Here is a 19,834-nt window from a genome sequence, read left to right on the forward strand (position 1 = left end):
CTTCGTTCATTTTAAACCTGTCCGCCAACAAAGCACCTCGCCCAGCTATGGCAGGTGGCTCCCCCCGCTCTATACACTGGTTCTCCTGACATCCATAGCTCCCCTCGCGGCTGCTCAGAGCACGTGTCCGCTTACATTGCACCTTCCTCGGCTATGGTACCTAGCAACTCGTAACCCAAATCGCAGTTCAAAACAAAAAATCAGCCGACTCGCATCTAAAAAACACTCGTTAGTAGGGACACTTGTATACCAAGGTATCACTGTATAAATGACAATAAAAAATATGCAGTACCTTCTCTCTGGCATTTGAGACTTGACGTAGTCCGTGACAACTCAACTCACAGCTACAGTAGATAAAGATAACTTTGGCCTTGTGGAGAGAGCCATCTGCCAGAGCTTTGAAGCTAAACTTAACATTCGAAATACCCTTTTTTTCTCTTTTCTGTCTCCATTTCTGCCCAATATTTGTTCCCGCTTGTGGCTCCACATCAACTGCCACACCGGTGTGGGCCGAGGGTCAAACATGATGTGCGCATGTTCATCGCGTCGTTAAAGGAAATTAACGTTAAAGCGTTAACTTTGACAGCCCTACTTCTTGTATATATATATTTTTTCTAGTTTTTGCAAGATTAGTTTTTTGTCAAACGTTTTCACCAAAAGCGCACCTCGTTTTTTGTACACTGGGTTTTTGACAGTATTGCACTTTGCTAACCCTAACCCCTTAATTCCAACCCTAATCCCTAATCCTGTACTGTATCATTCCATGAAATTGAGTGCACAAACAAAAACACCCTACACGTTGATTACTCACTGTCTGTGACTTCTTGATTGATTGCGACTGCTAACTAAGGCCCTGTTCACGCAGGAATGTTCCTAGGATTTTTTTTTTTTGGCAGGCTGAAAAAAATTTGCATCCAATTTGCCGGATTAGTAAATAGTTGCATCCAGACGGGAACGGACCACTGGGTGAAAACGATGTAATACACAAAGTACACCTACATGTGGCGCTGTAAACAGACACACAGACGGAACCACGTGACACACCAAACTAGGGATGTCCCGATCCACATTTTTTGGCTTCCGATCAGATCCGATTTTTTTTTTATAGATTTGCCGATCCGATCCAATTTTTTTTTAATAATAAGCTTTTGTTACAAACAGGAATTTGTGCAATTGAGTATGGTTATGAAAATAGCTCATCAAAGCATTAAACATAATGCAACCAAAGTATTGCTGAATTTACTTTTTTATTACACAGCATGACCAACAATATTGTTTGGCTTTTGTAACAAACCTCTGTGAGTCAGGTCCCTCATCCAATAAAAATCCATCCAATAAAAGATAAAATTGGAAAAAAATTACGTGCAAAATACTTCTAGGGCAGGACTAATGATTTGACATGGTTATAGATCAATTTGTGGTGTGATTTAGAATATATATTTTTAAAAAACTCTCTTCAACACAATAGTAATTTATTGACGGTCCATTGTATAAACAACCAGCGGTTAGAGCAGAACTTGCTGTGCGAGCTCCCTGCACAATGACACAGCAGTCCGGGCACAGTGAGGGGGAACTACCGCTGTAGCTACGGAGCCGAAAATCCAACGTCCAACATGAAACTAATTTCACCACGGTACACCGCAGACATGTCTGCATGGTGGTGTTGCGTTGTCTTCTTCTTGCGGGTCGAGTGGCAACCAGCTTTGAGATGCATTACCACACCTACCGTGTTGAAGTGTGGCCCAGAGTTACAAACGTTAGACGGCAACCGGATTGGACCAATCTGCGGAAGCAGATATTATCCGATCTTCAAAATACAGTGGATCGGCAGCCGAAGAAGAGAGAAGAAAGTCCGTCGTCTTCCCGTTTCCAAGGTTCATTTTCATTTACGACAAAGTGGAATTACGTTTACAAATCATTTTGAAAAACAAGACAACAAAATGTCATGAGAATGTCGACTGCGGTGAGTCATGTCCGTCGGAATATTCAGATATTATGTTGGCTTGTTGTCAAAGCTCACTTCTGGTCACGTGACAGGGTGGCGACGGATTGGTGACGTCATTGTTTCTGAAAAACAGTGGTTGGGTTGTCTTTATGAAAATGATAAGCCGCCGTTTTCCGATTGTCCCACCCAGAATGCCGTTTACGTGTGGATGAGAGGCTGAAATGAAAAAATTCTTTGCCGTTTTGACCTCAAAACGCTTCTGTGTGGATAGCCCCTAAATAACCTGCCGGGGGGCCTAAGAAAGCTTGCGAGTGCCAACACTTTGATAAAGAAGGTGGGAAACACTATTGAATTCAATCTCGCCAGGACGTACAATATGAGAAGTCTGCATCAGCAATAAGTTCCATCCAGCTGTCATTCATAATTATTTCATATTGTTTTATGCATGTAAACTAAAACATGTATTTTTTCGTAATATTGTGGGTTATAAGGAATGGATTCCATTAGTTCCTATGGGAAACATTTCCACTGCTCATACGTTCTAGTTTTCTTCTAACCTTTTGGAATGAATTAATAACAAAAAACGAGTTTTTTTTAGTGGAGATATATGAAAAATGTCTGAAAAAATATTCAACTAAATATAACCTTCACTTGTCAGCTGCTTGAGCACTGCAAGTCATGTTGGATGCCGACTTTCTGCTAATTGAACCCCATTTAAAAGTTACAAGGGCCAAAACTTCATAAGAAATAAAAGAGCCATCTGCCTCCTATCATCGCTGCTTTGGCAGCCATGATCTACACAGCAAATTAGCCATGCTAGCCCTGGTCCATTTGTGTGCTCTTGTGTTGGTGACAGCTTCTGTAGCGCTGATCGTCCTTGATCTATCAATGACGCCGCCGCCTCCTCGCCTTTCATAAACAATTCGGCATCGTCTGACATCCCAGCTTTCATCTCTCCAGGCCGCCACCAGTCGCAAGATGACAGCTCACTGAGGCTCCTATTTGGAAAGAAATTCCCCTCACGTTGCTCTTTTCTGGTTTTAACCAGTGCTGCCCATGATTCACCAAATAAAGCAGGATTGGACAGAAAGAACCTCTTTGTTTTCCTGACAATTTAAGCACCCAGGAGGTTTTTGTGAAATGGATAGTCCGTGCTAGATCTGCTTCTCCAATGATATCCACCTAAACCCTGGTGGCTTATGCACTCTCAAGTTCCCTTGCTCGCTTCACTCTCCTCTCCCTCTCTCCATAGCCTTCCCCTTGGATTTCCTCTTGTTATCCCTTTTTTCAAGTTGGAGCCAATCGCCCTAAGTTCTGGAAACTTACAGAAACTTTTAGGGCGCTTATTCCTGCTTTGGAGAGAGGAAAGTCGGCTAAGGTTGCTGCTAAAGCAGAGGCTACAAATTGTGCTCCAGCCTTGACAAGATGACTTACGTAGATAGAGATGCTACTATTTAAACTGGGAGGGGTGGGTTCTCCGAAAGCGTGGGCGGGCACTGAGGTGCAAGTCGGTCCTATGTGAAAAAGACAGGAGTGTTTTTTCTGGACCAAGCTATGAAAGTAGTTGTTTTTTCTTTTTTTGGTCGTACCACATAACACGAGTAGCAAAATGTCATGACAGCGGAGCCACAGGGAGAGAAAAAGATGTTGAAAGATGTCCAGCGCTGATAATGTTGTGAAAAGTAGCTCTGTGTTAAGTCTTTTTTGGTTGTGGGCAGCTTGTGAACAGAGGTGAACCGCTGATATTTCGTCATAACTCTTGCATCTTTGTGCCCATTTCCCTGTTTGCTGACACATCGGATATCTCCTCAAGATATATTGTGAGAGAGGTAAATGGCTCAAAAGAATGACATGTCAAACCTGAACATGTGTAAAACCGGCTGCTCGTTGATGGATGTGACAAGGAAGAACGCTTGGATTGCGCAAGAAGAGTTACTTTCTGTAGAATGTGTTTGGAATCTATGTGTGTAACTTGAATCTGGCTGCTGCGGACTGGTGTTCAGTGTCTCTATCATCACCGCCAATCTGTTTCTGCATGTCCACACACTGCACACATGCTCACTTCAGTAGTAGAAAAGCTGGGCATTCCTCCTCTTTCAAATGTTCTGTGCTGTGCTGTAAAAAGAAGCCATCTTTGAAGGCCTCACACACCGCTGTGTTATTGACTGCTTGGCTGGAACCTCAATGACTGTATACAGAGGAAGTGGCAACAATGTGTTGTATACGTCTTATCTGTAATCGGCATCAGAGCGCCAGACAGTAGTAAAGCCTGATTTTCTTGGGCTCCAATACAGGTATATACTATAAGGGCATTGGGTCCGGCTGGATTCCGTGTTTGCTGTATAGCAGAAGAGGTGACACGTGATTGTTATGAAATCATATCACAAAAGGCACTGTCAACTAAAGTTGGCATTTTCCCTGCGCGCACAGCGACGTCACACAGAATGAGTTGGCGGCCAGGCCTGAAAATGAAACAGTCTCCAAACCAGAAACAAAAGAGGAGAACTTTGTCAACCAAAACAAATCATGCAGTCAGGAAAAAGTGGCTATGGGGAACTTGTTGAAATGGCGGGGGTATGCACGCACGCGGGTTGGGGGGGCAACAGAGAGCTATAGAGAGACTTGTGAACCAGAAAGTGAGGAACCAGGGCAAGATAAGTTTTTTTGGGGGGGAAAGTTAGTGGCCCAGTGGGGGTTTCTTCTTGAGTTCACTCTCTCTGGCCGGGGAAGGAAGGGGAGGAGGGAGGCGAGGCAGGGACCGGCCTAGGTCAGCAGCAGAATGTGTGAGTATGTGTAAATTAGATCTAAACTCACTTCACAAAACCCCCTCAAACGCTGGCAGACTATCAACTCTCCGTGCTGTGGGCCCATAAGTGGACAACCTGAGTTTAGGGGTTTGTATTCTGCTCTCAAACACAGTCAAATGTTTAAACCAGAAGAGAAGACTATGGCTCGTTAATCTCCCAAAACGAGACTATCAAGCTTTGGCCCACAGATTGTATTTTAAACCGGTTGCATTGCAGCTCATCAGTCTGAAAAGCAGTCCCGGCAAACAAATGCTGATATTACACTGAACACGTGGGCACCAGGGAATTAGTTAGCCCCATTTTCCAGGATGCTGTGAAACGAGCTGCTAGAAAAAAAGAAAAGGCAGGAAGGGGATGAAAGATGAGTGTGAGAGCAGAGCATGTGGATCATAAAAATGTGACTCGTGGTTGTGATTATTTAATCTGAAACTCATCCAGAACATGCAGGACCTGTTGTTGAGGCGGCGAAAGCGCAGAAAGAAACAAAGGAAGATATATATATATATATATAATTTTTTTGATACAAGAAACTGTCTTGCAGAGCTATCTTTAACATATAAGTGTTTGTCTTCTAGCCTCAGTGTCCTATTGTTTCTGTTGGAAAGCTTCCTTTTTATGACCTGACAGTTGTATGAGGAACCATATAAAAACTACTGATGTTGTTTACTGTTTGTTGCAACAAAGAAGCTTGTTAGACATGTGACCCGGTGTGTGTATGTGTGCATGCGTGTGTGTGCAAATGTGTGAGTCCCGTTGATGCTGTCAGTTTGTGGCAATGGACTAGCACTGTCAATATAAACGGAAATTTTAAAGTCAATAAGCGGTTTCATTGAAATGAATAAATATATTAAAGTGTGTTTCTTTCACGAGACAGGAAAAAGAGCGAAGTGTGAGACAGAGGTGGAGGAAAAGGGAGGGAGAGGGTGGGTGGAAGAGAATGCACTCTGTGTTTATGGAGAGCCTCAGCCAGCAGCACAGATTGACAGGAAATTGTGTCTTTTTTGCCTGCTGGGCTGTACCACTTGTACCGATCTGACGGGGGAGATGAATGTGAGGAGCACAAACTGAATCCATTGTATTATCATATATCTCCCATTGTATAATAAGGCTGTCTGCTTTAGCCCCGGCAGAGTCTATCTGTCTGATGAGCAACAGTTAGGAAGGGCCTTATTTATGGTCAGCGGACCGCCTATTGATTTGCTTTTGATGAATTATCCCACCAAGGGCATGGCTGTGTTGTCTTTAAGTGTAATTGTTTTAGCTAAATTGATGAAGCGATTGAAATTGCAAGAAATATATTGTGCTACAAACCTCAAGTGTTGAACAAAAAGGGTTGTTCACATTAATTAATCCATCACATGTGCGTCTAGGAGCAACGTCAAGTGAACCTGTGAGAAGTGTGTCCAGCACATGGTGTGTTTGTGTACCAGCGGTATTTGTCTGTGTAAATGCACTGCAGGGATTGAGCAAGGCAACACTCATTCATCACTGTTAAAACACTTCCAGAGGGACAGAGAGAAAGAGCTGTCCATCCTCTGTTCCCTTGGACAAACTGAAAGGAGGGAGGGATTTACCCTGGCATCTGGTTTCTGGGTTCAACCACAATGTTCCGTCTCCCCCTGTCTCTCTTTTTCTCACACACTCACGTACACACTGTGCTAGTGGCTGGAGTTTAATATGGTTATGATTAGAGACGGGGGCTCAGAAGAGGGAGGAGAGGGGGCTCATAGTTACTGCAGGGGCAACTGGGGGAGGTGCGATGAAAAGACGGACAGGGACCAGTTCTGAGTAGACCACAGTGGGAAGAGAGGGGTGAGATCTGTTTGTTTGTATTTTGCGGCTTGCAATATGAAAGACAAAAGAGGCTGGCACAAAATGACAGGAGTAGAATGGGAATAAAGTTTTGTCCTCTAACCAGATCAGCGCTTCTCCTGTGCAAGCTCTGCTGGCCCGGCCCCCAATCCTCCTCCCCTCCCATCTCCTCTCATCCCCTCCCTCTCTGGCATTCTAGCGCTCTCTCCTCCCCCCTCTGTGAGCGTCATGCCGAAGCAGTTGGTTCACTCCACCGTGTCTGGGTCTCAGGGAGAGCTGTGAGAGGTTGTTATTTAGGTCTGTTACAGCAGACAGGGAGCAGCACACCCAAAGGCAGGGGGAGACGACAGAGTCACGGTCAGCACAGCTTAGCTCAGCCCAGCTCCACTCAGGCAGGCAGGGACCAGATCTGCATTCCTGCTGAGAGGGAAAGAGTAAAACTCGGGCAATAGAGTGACAGCCCGAGATAAGCTTGGAGAAGGAAGGCGGCATTTACAGGCGGCGAGGTGTTGCTGCAGTTTGTTGCAGCCTCTGACGTGAGCAGCAGGGGAGAGCAGGGCAGCCAAGACTGAGGGCTTGTACAAAGATTTTTCCAGAGGGGTGGGGGGGGGGTACCATGTTCGACTGCATGGAGGCGTTGGGAATGGGCCCCCGTCAGCTCTATGATGTCACCAGCCGTGGTGCATGCATGCTGCGGAAGGCAAGCCCCTTCTTCGCAGGGCTGGACCCCTTCGCTTGGACGGGCACTGCCAGCATTCAGTGTAAGTGGCATCCTGTCTGGTTTCTCACATGACACAACCATTTTTCTCCCTCTCTCTCTTTCTCTCTCTGCCTAACACACACACACACACACACACACACTTGCTCCCCAGTTCGCTCTCTTTCATAGCTGGCTTGTTTACCCCTCAGGGCTCGGCCAAGGGGCTGCTGTCAGGGGCTACAGAGCAGCACAGGAAGAGACTGGGACAGACAGTCTCCTCTCCTCCTCTTCCCACACCCCTCAGCCCACAGCTGCTTTGAGCTGCTCAGCCATCTGAGAGAAACTCTCTGCTATGATATGATATGCTCTCTGTTTGTGTGTGTGTGTGTGTGCGTGTGTGTGTGTTCATAATGTGGGTTCGACACAAGAAAGAAGGTTTCTGATGTGCTTCTCATGAAATGTTAATGACAAATGGAGCCTGCTCAATATTACAGATGATAAAAGTTGAACGTAGCCCACTGCGGCGTTGAAAGGTCGAAGGTTTGTTTACGTTTTTGGATACTAGATGGATAATGATATTCTTCTCGAGCCCAACACGAACCCATGAATTAATAAGCAGATGAATTATTTAATGGGCAAATGGATGAATAAATCAGAAATGCGGAGTTCGCACGGTGAGAAACACCAGTGAGATTTTTTTACGCTCTCGCTCTCGCGCTCATCGTCTCAGAAAAAAATGGGGCCCTCCTCTATGTATTTCCAGGGGGCCACTCTTGCTGTGTCAGAGACCATGCAAGATTTGAAAAGGAGTGTGTGTCTTTGTGTATGATATGGTGGAAGAAGTGTGAAGGAAGCGAGAACAGAGATATGACAGTGGAAACAAACATTGGCAGACAGGGCAGTTGGGTAAACACGGATCCCGTTTTTCTAGAGAATTGGCCGCTGATCATTTTTCTATTTTTTCTGTTTGTCCATTCTCCTGCTTTTTGTTCCTTTTCACGGCCTGAGGTTGTTGGCTTGACGGGGGGCATTGGGTCATCTGTCTTCATTAATCGTGAAGACACCAGCGTTTCAGTGGCTGTCATGCACACTGGCTCAGCTTTAATGAAGACAGATGCCCTGTCAGTGGAGGCCGAGGCCAGGGGGGACTCCAGCCAGCGAGGCCTGCTCTGCTTAGTGAAGGGAGTCCTGATGATAACAAGATGAAATTTGTTTATTTAATCAATCAGGCATCTATAACCCTAGCCCCTCTCTCCCTTCCTCCCTCTGTCTTTAAACCGATTCGCACAGATGGTCACTGTTAAAAAATTAGACCCCTGAATTCCAGAACTACATTTTTCTTTACTTCTTTGTTCCAGAAAAATCAAAGAGCTAAAAAAAAAAGTCCTGAGAAGCTGCCCCGAGGGTAAGGGAGTGGAGTCAGAACAGAGCAGAGAGTAGTGGAGGCTGCTGTGGTGTACTGTTTCAAGCTCTCAACCCAATAACCTTTGTAAACAAGGCCGTCCTATCCTCACATGAGGAGCCATTAATGCCTCTCTTTGCCCAAGCAGTTGCCCCTCATTGTCCTCATCAATGAAGCTGATGAATTGATGTTTGAGGCTGATTTCTCATTAGGCCGGTCCAGCTGCAGGCTGGCTTGTGATACCACACACCAAAATAACCACATCGTTTGTCACTTCACCTGCCATCAAACATTAGTTTTCTCACTTTGCACATGTGACCTTTATTTAAAAACATATATTCTCCCTACATCTCCCCCAAAGTGAGTCCATTGTCACGGTGCTAAGTGTCACTACTGTTGGCTGTCAGTCCAGGAACAATCGGAGAATTTAAGTTTGTGGTCAGTTTTCCTGTTTTTTGTTCGCCAGAGGGAAACCTCAATGTCAGAGGTTAGTCAGAGGCTACAGCCTGACCAATGTCAGATTTGCTCCATGTGTGGCAGCCTTGTCAGCCGGCTGCAAATGGGACCCTTTCAAACGGCTTGGATGGTGTAATGCCCTTAAGTGCCTTATGCCACGGGGCTGCTACTACATCTGAGCTGCCTTACATATAAAGATAATGGACACTGATTTAGTCATACGTCAATGAGAACTGAATTAGTCAACTGCCAAGGAAGCCATTTGAGGCAGCCCGAGCAGACCAATCCCCTCTCTGTCAATGTTCATTTACTTAGAAGAATGAGGCAATTACGCTTAGCAGTTCTCCAGGGTCACAAGAAGGGGAAGTGTGTTTCTCTCACACCAAAACGCACTCCTATAGCTCCAATTTTCTGCAACATTTATTTGGGTCTAGACCACGATGCTCGCAGGCGAGCGAGAAGATAACGCATCCATCAACATGTGTGCCATCACACAAACACATACCTCTTTGTTTCTCCCTTCACGTGCTGTTAAAATGGGAATGGAGGAGCTTCCTCTGACCGCTGGCACATTCTGGCCCCGATCATGTTCCCCCTGATGGAAGTCCGTAGTTGTTTCATTCTAATTACAAAAGATTCAATTAAAAGATTAGAATGCCCGAGGGGGCCCAGGACGCAGGATAGATAGTGCTATCTTTCTTGTGGCGCTGTTGCTGAGTGGGTGTGTAGAGAGAATGGAGGAGACTTGTGCTACAAAGCTTGCAGTTCTAATGAGGACATGGCTGTGCTGCTATGTACATAAAGCCTGTTGATCCTTTCAAGATAATGTCAAATGAATGTGCTAAAGTTAAAAGGGTTAAGTAGTCAGCTGGTGCAAGGTCACTGGTTTGCAATGGATATTAGAAAGTAACCCTGACTTGTCTCTGTAAACAATTATGCCACAACAAAGCACATTCCCACAATTTCAGTATCGTTTACTTTGACATGTTCCAAACCCCTTATCCGTAATGATTGTGTAATTTGACACTCGGCAAAGCACACCAAGCCAGAGGAGCTCATTTCAGAATGCCTTGTATGAAAAATAACTACAGTATTTCTTAGCAAACATGTCATATTACAGTAGATTAACATTAATATATGGCACTGGCCACTTCATTAGGTACTGCTGCATATCTAATAAGAGCTACAGTATATAAACATTTTTGTATCAATTGTATTAAACACTGCACCATACTGGTGTGTACTCATGTACCTAAATGAGGGAACCTAATGTGGCCAGTAAGTGCTTATTTGCTTTCGAGTTTATGATGCTTGTGTTGCGGCATCCCACCAACAGACCATTAATAAACAACACTGCCTATAAATAAACAGATTCAATCTTTCCAGTTGCTTGCAGCTTCCTCCTCAAGCCCCCCTTTTCATGTGCGCCTCTGTTTATGGACAAATGACAGGCGGTGTTTGCGTGCTTGCGTGTGTGGATTCTATATGCAGTTTTCTATATGTCAACGAACGCAGTGTTTATGTGCCTGTTTGGGCTGGTGTTTGGGCACCCAAACTGCTGTGTCTAATCCAGAGACAGTCAGTGTGCCAGGCTGGATTCCACAGGCCCGTGTTGGAATCCGGCGTGGCCCTAATGGCAGTTTATAGCCCCCTCAGCAGAGTCAGTCACACGGCTGTAAATAAAACTCATCAGCCCGGGCTGGAGGTTGAATATGTCACGTCTTTCGTTGATGTCCATCTTATTAAAATCTTTTAGAAGCATTTCACACATAGTGTTTGCTTACATCCATACATTAGGCGGAATACATCCATCCATCCATCCATCCATCCATTTTCTATGCAGCTTATCCTCATTAGGGTCACAGGGGTTTGCTGAATCTTATCCCAGCTGACTTCGGGCGAGAGGCGGGGTACACCCTGGACTGGTTGCCAGTCAGTCGAAGGGCACCATTCACACTCACATTCATACCTATGGACAATTTAGAGTCTCCTAACCTAATATGCATGTTTTTGGAATGTGGGAGGAAACCAGAGTACCCAGAGAAAACCCACGAACTCATGGGGAGAACATGCAAACTCCACACAGAGATGCCCAACGTAGATTTGAACTAGGCGGAATCTAGTTAAGCTGAAATCTAAGCAGAAGCTGACAAATTGTAAGTCAACGGCTCCAACAGGCTGCATATCAGCAGAGTGTAAAATGTGGACTTTTCGTCATAGTTTGCACACTTCGTATCTGGCTGCTGCTATTGTTGCTGTTTACTGAGAACTGAATCCCTCGCTCATAGGCGTGGGCAATTGGCAGCCTTTGTGTGTGTGTGTGTGTGTGTGTGTGTGTGTGTGTGAGTGTCTGCCTGCATTTGTGTGTTTATCGCTAACGGCGAGCCCTCAACTTAGCGAGGTAGATGTGTGTACAGTGTATATAGGAGCATGCGCGTGTCACCTCGGAGCCATGTGTAAAGAGAGCAGAACTGTTATCACCGTGTTATTGACTGACAGCTTGGCTCCAGCGTTGCTAGGGGCTGACTGTTATGAGAAGACGAGGCTAACACGGGCCTCCAAAGCCAGACAAGCCTAACCGTTCTCCCTGTGCGAATGGCCTGTGTTCGTGCAGCAGTTTTCTGGCAGGCAGTGGTGGGCGGCTGAAGTTGTATAACTATTGTCCAGGTTCAAGGATGGAGGGTGGTGGAGGATTTGGTGGAAGGATTCGGTCAAATTCTGCCCATGTGCAACTGCCACAAGTACCTTTGCATTGGTTCATTTGTTTACATGTACACCTTTGTATGCATACAATCACAGGTGTGTGCAAGCTATTATTGTGCTCTGAGGTGGCCTTTTATAGGGCACAGACACAACAAACACTCTAAGGCAGGGATTTTTTTTTTTTTACAGAGGTCCACATGTGATATATAAAATGTGATATTCCTCACGTTTTGTTTATTAAACACACTAAAATCAACCCGTTGTCGGCCAACATATGCGAAGCAGTTAAGTTTAAAGAAAAAACATCTAATACATCTTAGCTTGGAAGCAAATATTTTTGGCTAAATAGTATTAGTTGTTGTTCAACATTTATGTTTTCATTTTAGTCTGGCCCCGTTTGTCTTTTTTTTTTGTAATTTTATTAGTATCCGAGTCTGCCCCATGCAAATAACAAAAAACAGCTGAAGCCGACAAATGGCCCCAAGTCCGGGTTTTGGACATCCATGCTCTTGGAGGCCCCTTTTTGTGTAGTTTCTGGTCAAAGCGGGAAACAAGGGAACATGTTCACACCTTGGAAACTAAGTACAGCTGCTCAGTCATCAGATTTCTGTCCAACCTACTGTCATGTCTTTGAACCAGGACCACACATTTTTTGCCTCACTGTGAACTCTGCAAATAGCCTCATGCACAGATGTGGAAACGACCTTGTTTATTTTAGTCTCTGGTTCTGTTATAGTCAGATTTTTATTTATTTATTTTGGAAACAAGGTTTTCCCTGCCACAGTGATTATATTTCCTTTCGTTCCACCGCTTACTTTGCCAGTGCCGCTTTCTTTTTGCACATGTGCATGTGTAAGCTCACTTAATCAGGTTTCCCCTGCAGCCACTGTGGCTGCCCAACATCTTTCTTAATCTCTCAGCAGAACCTGACATTAACCAGGTTCCTGACTCCTTTTAAACACACACTATTGAGTGGAGCCCAAGAATACATGTCTAACACAAGACATGCATTCTCACTCTACACATTTGACATATTCACGATCAGGTAGGCGCGCCTCTCTGGCAACTGACACCATATCTTTACTGTAGTCGCGCTGTCTGTAGGACAGGATGTGTCAACTCTTGCTCCAAAGTTTGAGCATGTTTGCCAAAAAACCCTGAGAGAAGCAGCCAGCTATACTGACAGACAGGAAGCCATCCAGCAAAGCAGTGAGGCGCTGCTGGGGATGATTTATGCTTACTTCAAGAATGCGGCTGACTGCAAGATACACTCTTATGGACAGGCTACCCTGAGTGTGTAGTACCTTTCTAGATATTTGCACCTTTGATTGCATGCGATTGCCTATTCATTTTTGGAGACACAAAATTATTGTTTTTCTGTGACTTATTCTACACATGGAAAAATGGGACATTGTTCACTTGCAACAGAATAGGAAAAAAGGACATTGCGCCAGTCATTTCTGACCCAGAGTAGGGGAATCAATTTGCTACCAGGCAAAAGTGAAAAACGGAAATAGTAGCAGTGTTTCAGATGAACTCACGAATGAGTCGGTGATATGTGTATGGGCACGTGTGAGGTGGGCTTGTGCCCGTTTTTTTGCAGTTTTAGTTTCAGAAGTCACCACAGTGACACGGAAGGCAAATCATTGAGATGCTGGAAAGCCGCAATCGTTTCCTGATCGTCATTCTTTCTCTTGAGGTTGGTTTGACGGAAAATGTTGCCTTTAATGTCTTTTGTTCAAAGTAGAATGAAGTAGACAGATAAATAGCTGCACAAGTATTGGGACATTTGGCCCGGTGGAAGAAAATAAGCAGTTTTGCAGGGTAACACCTACTTTCTGGGTGTTTATCTGTGGGAATTAAATTTGTCTGTGGAAATCATTTTGCGAGACAAGAAGATCACAATGGCTGTTCTAGTTCATTCCAAAGGTGTCTGCTAAGGCTGAGATCTGGATTCTCAAGTCTTTCCACACCAAGTATATCCAAGCATGGACCTTGCTGGAACAGAAAAAGGACTTCCCCAAACCACAAAAGCATGAATTTGTCTGCAGTGTCTTGGTAAGATTAAGACGAGGGAACTGTTCTAGCCGACTTCATTCATTGATTAAGAATATGTCTCTCTGCTCTCTGCTCTTGTCCAGTAAGTGTATGCTTTTAAAAAGATTTATGGACAAAAGCAAGGGGTCTTCCTAGTCTCTGCAATGGAAATGACCTGTTCGACTTCTCACGGGCGAGCTTGTCCTGTCACATTTTGGTGTGCAGTGCTTCCCTAATGGGTGGGAGTGGAGTACTACTGTTGTTGTTTACATTAACCTCCTATCCCTTCACTTCCTCTGGCAGAGCGAGGCTGCAGCCACAGCCGGGCTACTTCTACTTTTGTAGGTTTCTATTGTTGTGGAGAGGAAGCAATAGCAATTGAATAAGTGCTGCAGACCTTGGCAGAGACAGACAGGTGAGAGCCAGGGCTACAGATGGTGAGAGGAAGTCTGGGAGGACAAGAAACAACCCGAGGATCAAAGGCTGTGGGCTTCCCTCGATGACTGTCTTCTCTCCTTGTCTAGCTCGTCTGCTTCCTTTGCCCTCAGTCTGCTTCCTTGCCTGCCCATCACTTGTTCCTGTGTTCTTGACATGATCAATGGCCCAAGGCTGAGCCACATTGCCAGGTTTGGATTCACTCTGCAGTCACAGAAAGAGAGCTGTGCTTTGCTTTCTTCTGGTGGGCAGATGAACAGTCAGCTGGAGCTCACCACAGGGATGAGGGGCCACATATTTTCCACAGAACTGCACTTGACTGTTTTCTTTTTCCTGCATTTGCCGTGAAAGTCCGGCATCAAAAATCCTTTGATTTCACTTACATTTCCTTTAAATTCTCTCTTCCCACTTCCTTTTTTTTAGATCTCTTCCTCAGGTTCTATACAAGGACATTTGAAGGAAACCTTTTTATTGAGTTCATTGGGGACAGGCAGTTTGGTGTTTGAAGCCAACTTGTGTGTGTTTTTGACAGGGCTGTGTGTAGCAGGAAAAGGGGATGCTTGTTGCCAAATGTCGGCTTGGCTGAGTCCATCAAGAAAATATCAAAAGGCTCTTTATGAGGTGCTGTAAAGAAGAAAGGGTGTTTTGAGAGCACTAGCAGACTGCAAGGGTAATTCCAGTTTTTAAAATGTGCCCCGAGGATACAGGCTTATCCCACCTGCTGCCTTTGCTGCTCTGCTCTGCACCTTTAAGGGGGGGTGCGTATTTGTATGCCGTGTCGAACTCAAAAGTCCCAAGATTTCCTCTGCAGCCACAGTGGCACCTGTGAGCAAACACTAAAATGTTCTACTATCTGTTCTCAGATTATATGTCTGCATTATGCGGCCACATGCCAGTCTCGCTCTGTTTCATGACTTTCTGCTGATTCTGACAGATTGGTGTAAATTCCTGAATGAGTGTGTGCATGTGCATGTTCATATATATGTGTGCGTGTGTGTGTGTGTGTATGTGCGTGGGTTCCTACAACTACTCGGAGTGTGTTTTTATCGCTCAGCCACCCCCTGGTCAGGAGGGCGCCCACTAACCACACACTGGGAGACAACATTTTACTGTCGTACACCATATTAAAAAAAAACAACAACAAAGACATTTACTGTGTCCCAGATAATGATGTTTCTGACAGCTGTTGAAAACCTTGTCTACGGCTCAGCACCTTTAATGAAAGTGTCAACACACACATTCCTCCCCCCTGGCTTTTGACTCCAGCACAGTATAAACCATTTCTTTCTCAATTGTGGCCAGGTTACATTGTGTGTGCTTTTGTGTGGGGCCCGGGCCTTGTGTAACTCATACAATGCACTCTTGATAGGCTTCTCACATGAAAGCTTGCAGGTGACTCAACTGTGTGCGGCAGAGCTCGAGCAGAGCGGAGGAATCATTTGAGCTGTGGGAAAAGTAAAAGGGTGTAGCAGAAGTGGCTACAAAAGCGGTGACGGAGATCCTCAGGAAAAACTGGTACCGAAAAAGGGGAAGGAAATGAGTGTGTTGTGTGTGTGTGTGTGTGTAAGAGACCTTGCAGCAGAGGCCTCAGAGGGATAGCAGGAAGACGTGGGTTGAGAGACAAAGAGGAAAGTGGCACTGTGAGAAGGGTGTGGTACTTTCTTTTCCTCTTTTTTTTAAAAGCCCCAAATCTTGGTGGAGCTCTGCTGCTCCACTCGACATGTGTGCATTGAGGTAGAGAGCCAAGGGCGCACACCAAGGTGCCAGCAAGTCCTCCAACTGTTCATCCTCCTTCTCCTCAATCTGCTCCCCTTCTGCCACTTCTATCTGACTAGTAACACACCCCTCATTGCACAGAGAGGCCTACTGTGTGCCCCTCTCTCCTGCACCGCCTACGTACGAGTCTCGCACAAACTTTTATTGCGGACTCTGATTGCGTCAGGAACACGCAAGCTTTGCAGGCTGTTTAATGAAGGTAAAGATGGAGACAAAGAACCTGCATGCCCACGCTCGCAGTCACATGGACTGCAAAAACACAAACATAATGAGCCCCTCACACACAGGGTATTTTAATGGGGAACAGTGGACTGTAAGGAACAGGCCGCCCTTTACAAATCAAATAGGAGGCTGCTGTGAGCGTGCCGTGTGCTCGCGTTAACTACAGAGAGGAACACCTTGGAATAGGACCGTGCCAACCACTCGCACACTATATGTGACAAGGTTCTCACGCTGTACATCCGCTCCCGCGTGCCAAGTCTGCACTTGGGGAGCAGCATCGCATCAAAGATTAAATCCCACAAGTCAAGTCACGTAGACAAAATCTACAGTTCTATTGCGAAAGAATACTTGTTATGCTGCCAGACTGTCATATGCTGCTCAGTTAAAAGCAGGCTGTTGCAACACCGAGCACGAGCCGCATAGTCACGCCTTTGCGCACATACATGAGCACACTCCCATTTCCAGTCGAGTGAACAACAGGCGCCTTCAGTGTTACCAGAAACTCCACACGCTCCTCTTCCTGCCCACTGCTGATATATCTGTTGAAGCTAAAGTGGCCCAGCTGACATGACCCAGAATTTAAAATAATTGACCTTTGTGAGGTCACCTTCAGCTTGACTGCTATTCCTGTCATGTGCAGTTAATATTCCCTCCTAATGAGGCTAATGATTCTACTCATTTCCACCCACTCTCAAGCACTGAAGTGCAATGTAGCTTGTTTGTGTTTGTTCCTAGTGTTGGCATACTGCTGTTTGAAGCCACTGACTAGTATCAGGTTGTGTATGTACCATTAGGCCTGGTCACTGCAGCTGGGCCGCTTGTGTACAGAGCAATGAGAGAAAGGATTAGTAAAGTGATACCTGGCAGGAAACCAACAGTGGCTACTGATAAGTCAAGTATCCCTCCGTCTTGCATCTATCATGCCCCCTGCCCCTCGACACAAGAGCAGCCACCCACCTATCCCACTCTTCTCATCTCATCCGTTCATCATCGGCTCCGCCGGCAGATTGTCATGCTAATGGTGCCCCAGGCATCGGAGCGCTGATAAGGAGGGCCTCTTATTTCACAGGGCTTTGTTTTCTAAACAGTGAGGAGCTGAGTTGAGGAGAACGAGGGGAAAGGGGCTCACGGCAGCTGCGTGAATGGGTCTTCTTCCTGTGGCGCCCTGGGCCTAATGGTTGCGAGTGAGTTGGCTGGAGCGGACTGAATGAAGTCAGAAAAGCAGGTCCAAGAGCCATGAACTCTGGAGGAACTACCTTCGAACTAGTCTCTGTCCAAAACTTCTTTGTGGGATCGCCTCTCTTTGGCACACTTTCTTTCTCCAATTCAGTGATGTCAACCAGCGTTTGACACATAACGCACATATGGTTCGTCCCTTTACATTCCCACTAGTCTCATTTGCTGCTGTTATTATTGCATAAACACAGAGTTTCGTGGCACTTTAAAAGGGTTGCTGCTCTCCCGCTGACCCCACTTCTTCCTTACATGCCGACCAAGAAGATATGAGGACTGCTACCACAAACTTCAGGTTGTATTTTCATTTCAACATTTGGCTTTGAGGTGGCTGTAAGAAAAAAATAAATGAAAACATCTTTACCAGCAGAAAAGCATGGCTTTGAGGAAGAAATTAAAAGTGGATTCTAAAAGTCAAAATTGAGGAGTCAAATTGATATGAATAACAGATGTTTGAGCAGCAGCCGACAAGATGAAAAATTTCTGTTAGAGTCATCAATGAGCTAGGAGCTGGCCGCCACAGAAGTGCTACTAATGGTCAGTTTGGTCTTGAACAAGACCTTCCTTCACAGTGTCCTCCACTCCCCCTTTGCCCCCTCTGCCCCTTTCTCTTTCCGATCAAATTCCTCCATTTATGCCCTTTTTCTTCTTTTTGAAGTCACCCTTCCCTTGTAAAAAGCCAAGCTGGTGGTTTTCACTTCAGTCCTCGGTGTGAGAGAGGGGAAGGGGGGCGGGTTGTAGGTTAAGTTTAGGCTAGCCCTCTGTGCTTTCCATTGAGGGCACTGGGGGGAGGTGGGTGCAGTAAAAGTTAGAATTTTAGAGCCTCCCTGTTTTTTTATTTTATGATTGGCTTTTTTTATGGGTTGGGAGCTACAGCTGGTGGTGTGAATAGCTGCCCAAGGTGACCGAGTCCCAATAAAGTGAAGGCCAGCCTGACTGGGGCCTCCAGCCCAGCTATGGGACCGCCTTTATAGGCTGCCTTACGAGCCAAGGCCTCTACTAAAACCTGGCAGGGCTGCGCCGAGGAATTTAGGGCCAGGAAACAAGAGGAAAAATAGGGTTTGTGTGTCAGGGGGTGGTGGGATACCAAGTTGAAGGGGGGTTGAAGTTTAAGGGTGACTAATGGGTAAAGTTGAAAGAGGTGCCTGTGTGAAGAGGGCCTGGTGCTATGTGTGTTCGCATGTATTTGCATGCATGTTAGGCCTGCATCAGTTTCACTTAGTATACAGTGAGGTTTAATGTAGCATTGCTAATACATGACTTCGGGTTACACTGTTGATGTCATAATTGAGTTACACAAATAGTAGGGGAGTTGTGCATGTATACACTTTGACTATAGTGTGTGTATACAGTATGTGAGTGTGTGTGGTAGATGTTCTCATGACACCATGTCAGTCTGTGGAATGATGAGCAGCCAGTTTTGACTCGCTGTCACCTGGCCTTATCAGAGGAGCTGTCAATCACTGACAACCACAGTAAAACTGTTTTGTCAACAATCCATCCTCGGGAAAGTAGGGGTGTCCCGATACAACTTTTTCACTTCCGATGCGATGCCGATATTGCAGCCTTGAATAATGGCCGATACAGATATTGAGCCGATATCAGCGTGGACCATACATACTTTTATTATTTATTTTGTAGTGTGTAATGTTGGAAAAGCACGAATCAAACATAATTTAGAAAACATAATGTTAGAAAAGGCTTGATGACAAGGCTTGATCAAGTGATGTTACTCGAACAAAGAACGATAGTCAGCAACAGTAGGTGTGAGAAAAACTCACCCATTTACTTCTTGCATGAAAGGGTATCGTTTTATCCACAATGTAGTGGCAGTTCGGCATAATATAGCGAGGTGATCAATTAAGCGTTTAAACCCGACATTACTCACCACTGTCTGTCTGTCTGTTATACCTAATGACTTTTTGGCCTCCCGTGGGAGTTTTCATGTGATTCCGCTCAATGAGGTTTGTCGGATTAAACTTCCCCAGTTCTGTGTCATCACTGTGCACTCAGCTGCAGCGTCTTTTTACTGCTACACAGCTGACATTACTCCTGCTCCTTGCTACTTTGTTAGCACGCTAGCAAACACTGTTGTTGTGATCACATGGGCTCGATCCGATCGCTGCTGGATCGACGTGCTGGGGCGGAGTCTGAAATTGACTGCTTGTGTCGGGAGTGCCAATATAATCCAGTACATCGCTCCCTCAGTCTATCGCGTTTTTAAAAAATGTATTAATAAATAAACGATTGGTGTTTCGTCATTACATTACCTTAACACTGCATGCAGTCAGCCATGGTATGTCCGA

General features: G+C 45.4%; 1 protein-coding gene across 3 annotated transcripts in view; it reads left to right on the forward strand.

The window, feature by feature from the left end:
* Positions 1–19,834, forward strand: part of rarga (retinoic acid receptor gamma a) — a 53,126-nt gene that overhangs the window by 26,185 nt on the left and 7,107 nt on the right. The window contains exon 1 of one of the 3 annotated variants that reach the window (XM_054776206.1): positions 6,589–7,325. The exons of the other annotated variants lie outside the window; for them this stretch is intronic. Coding sequence (XP_054632181.1) covers positions 7,181–7,325 — 145 coding nt within the window. The 5' untranslated portion in view covers positions 6,589–7,180. Of the gene's footprint in view, positions 1–6,588; positions 7,326–19,834 lie in introns of those variants that run through there. 3 annotated transcript variants of the gene reach the window in all.

This window comes from Dunckerocampus dactyliophorus, chromosome 1 (assembly GCF_027744805.1).
Source record: "Dunckerocampus dactyliophorus isolate RoL2022-P2 chromosome 1, RoL_Ddac_1.1, whole genome shotgun sequence".
NCBI classification, from domain to species: Eukaryota; Metazoa; Chordata; class Actinopteri; order Syngnathiformes; family Syngnathidae; genus Dunckerocampus; species Dunckerocampus dactyliophorus.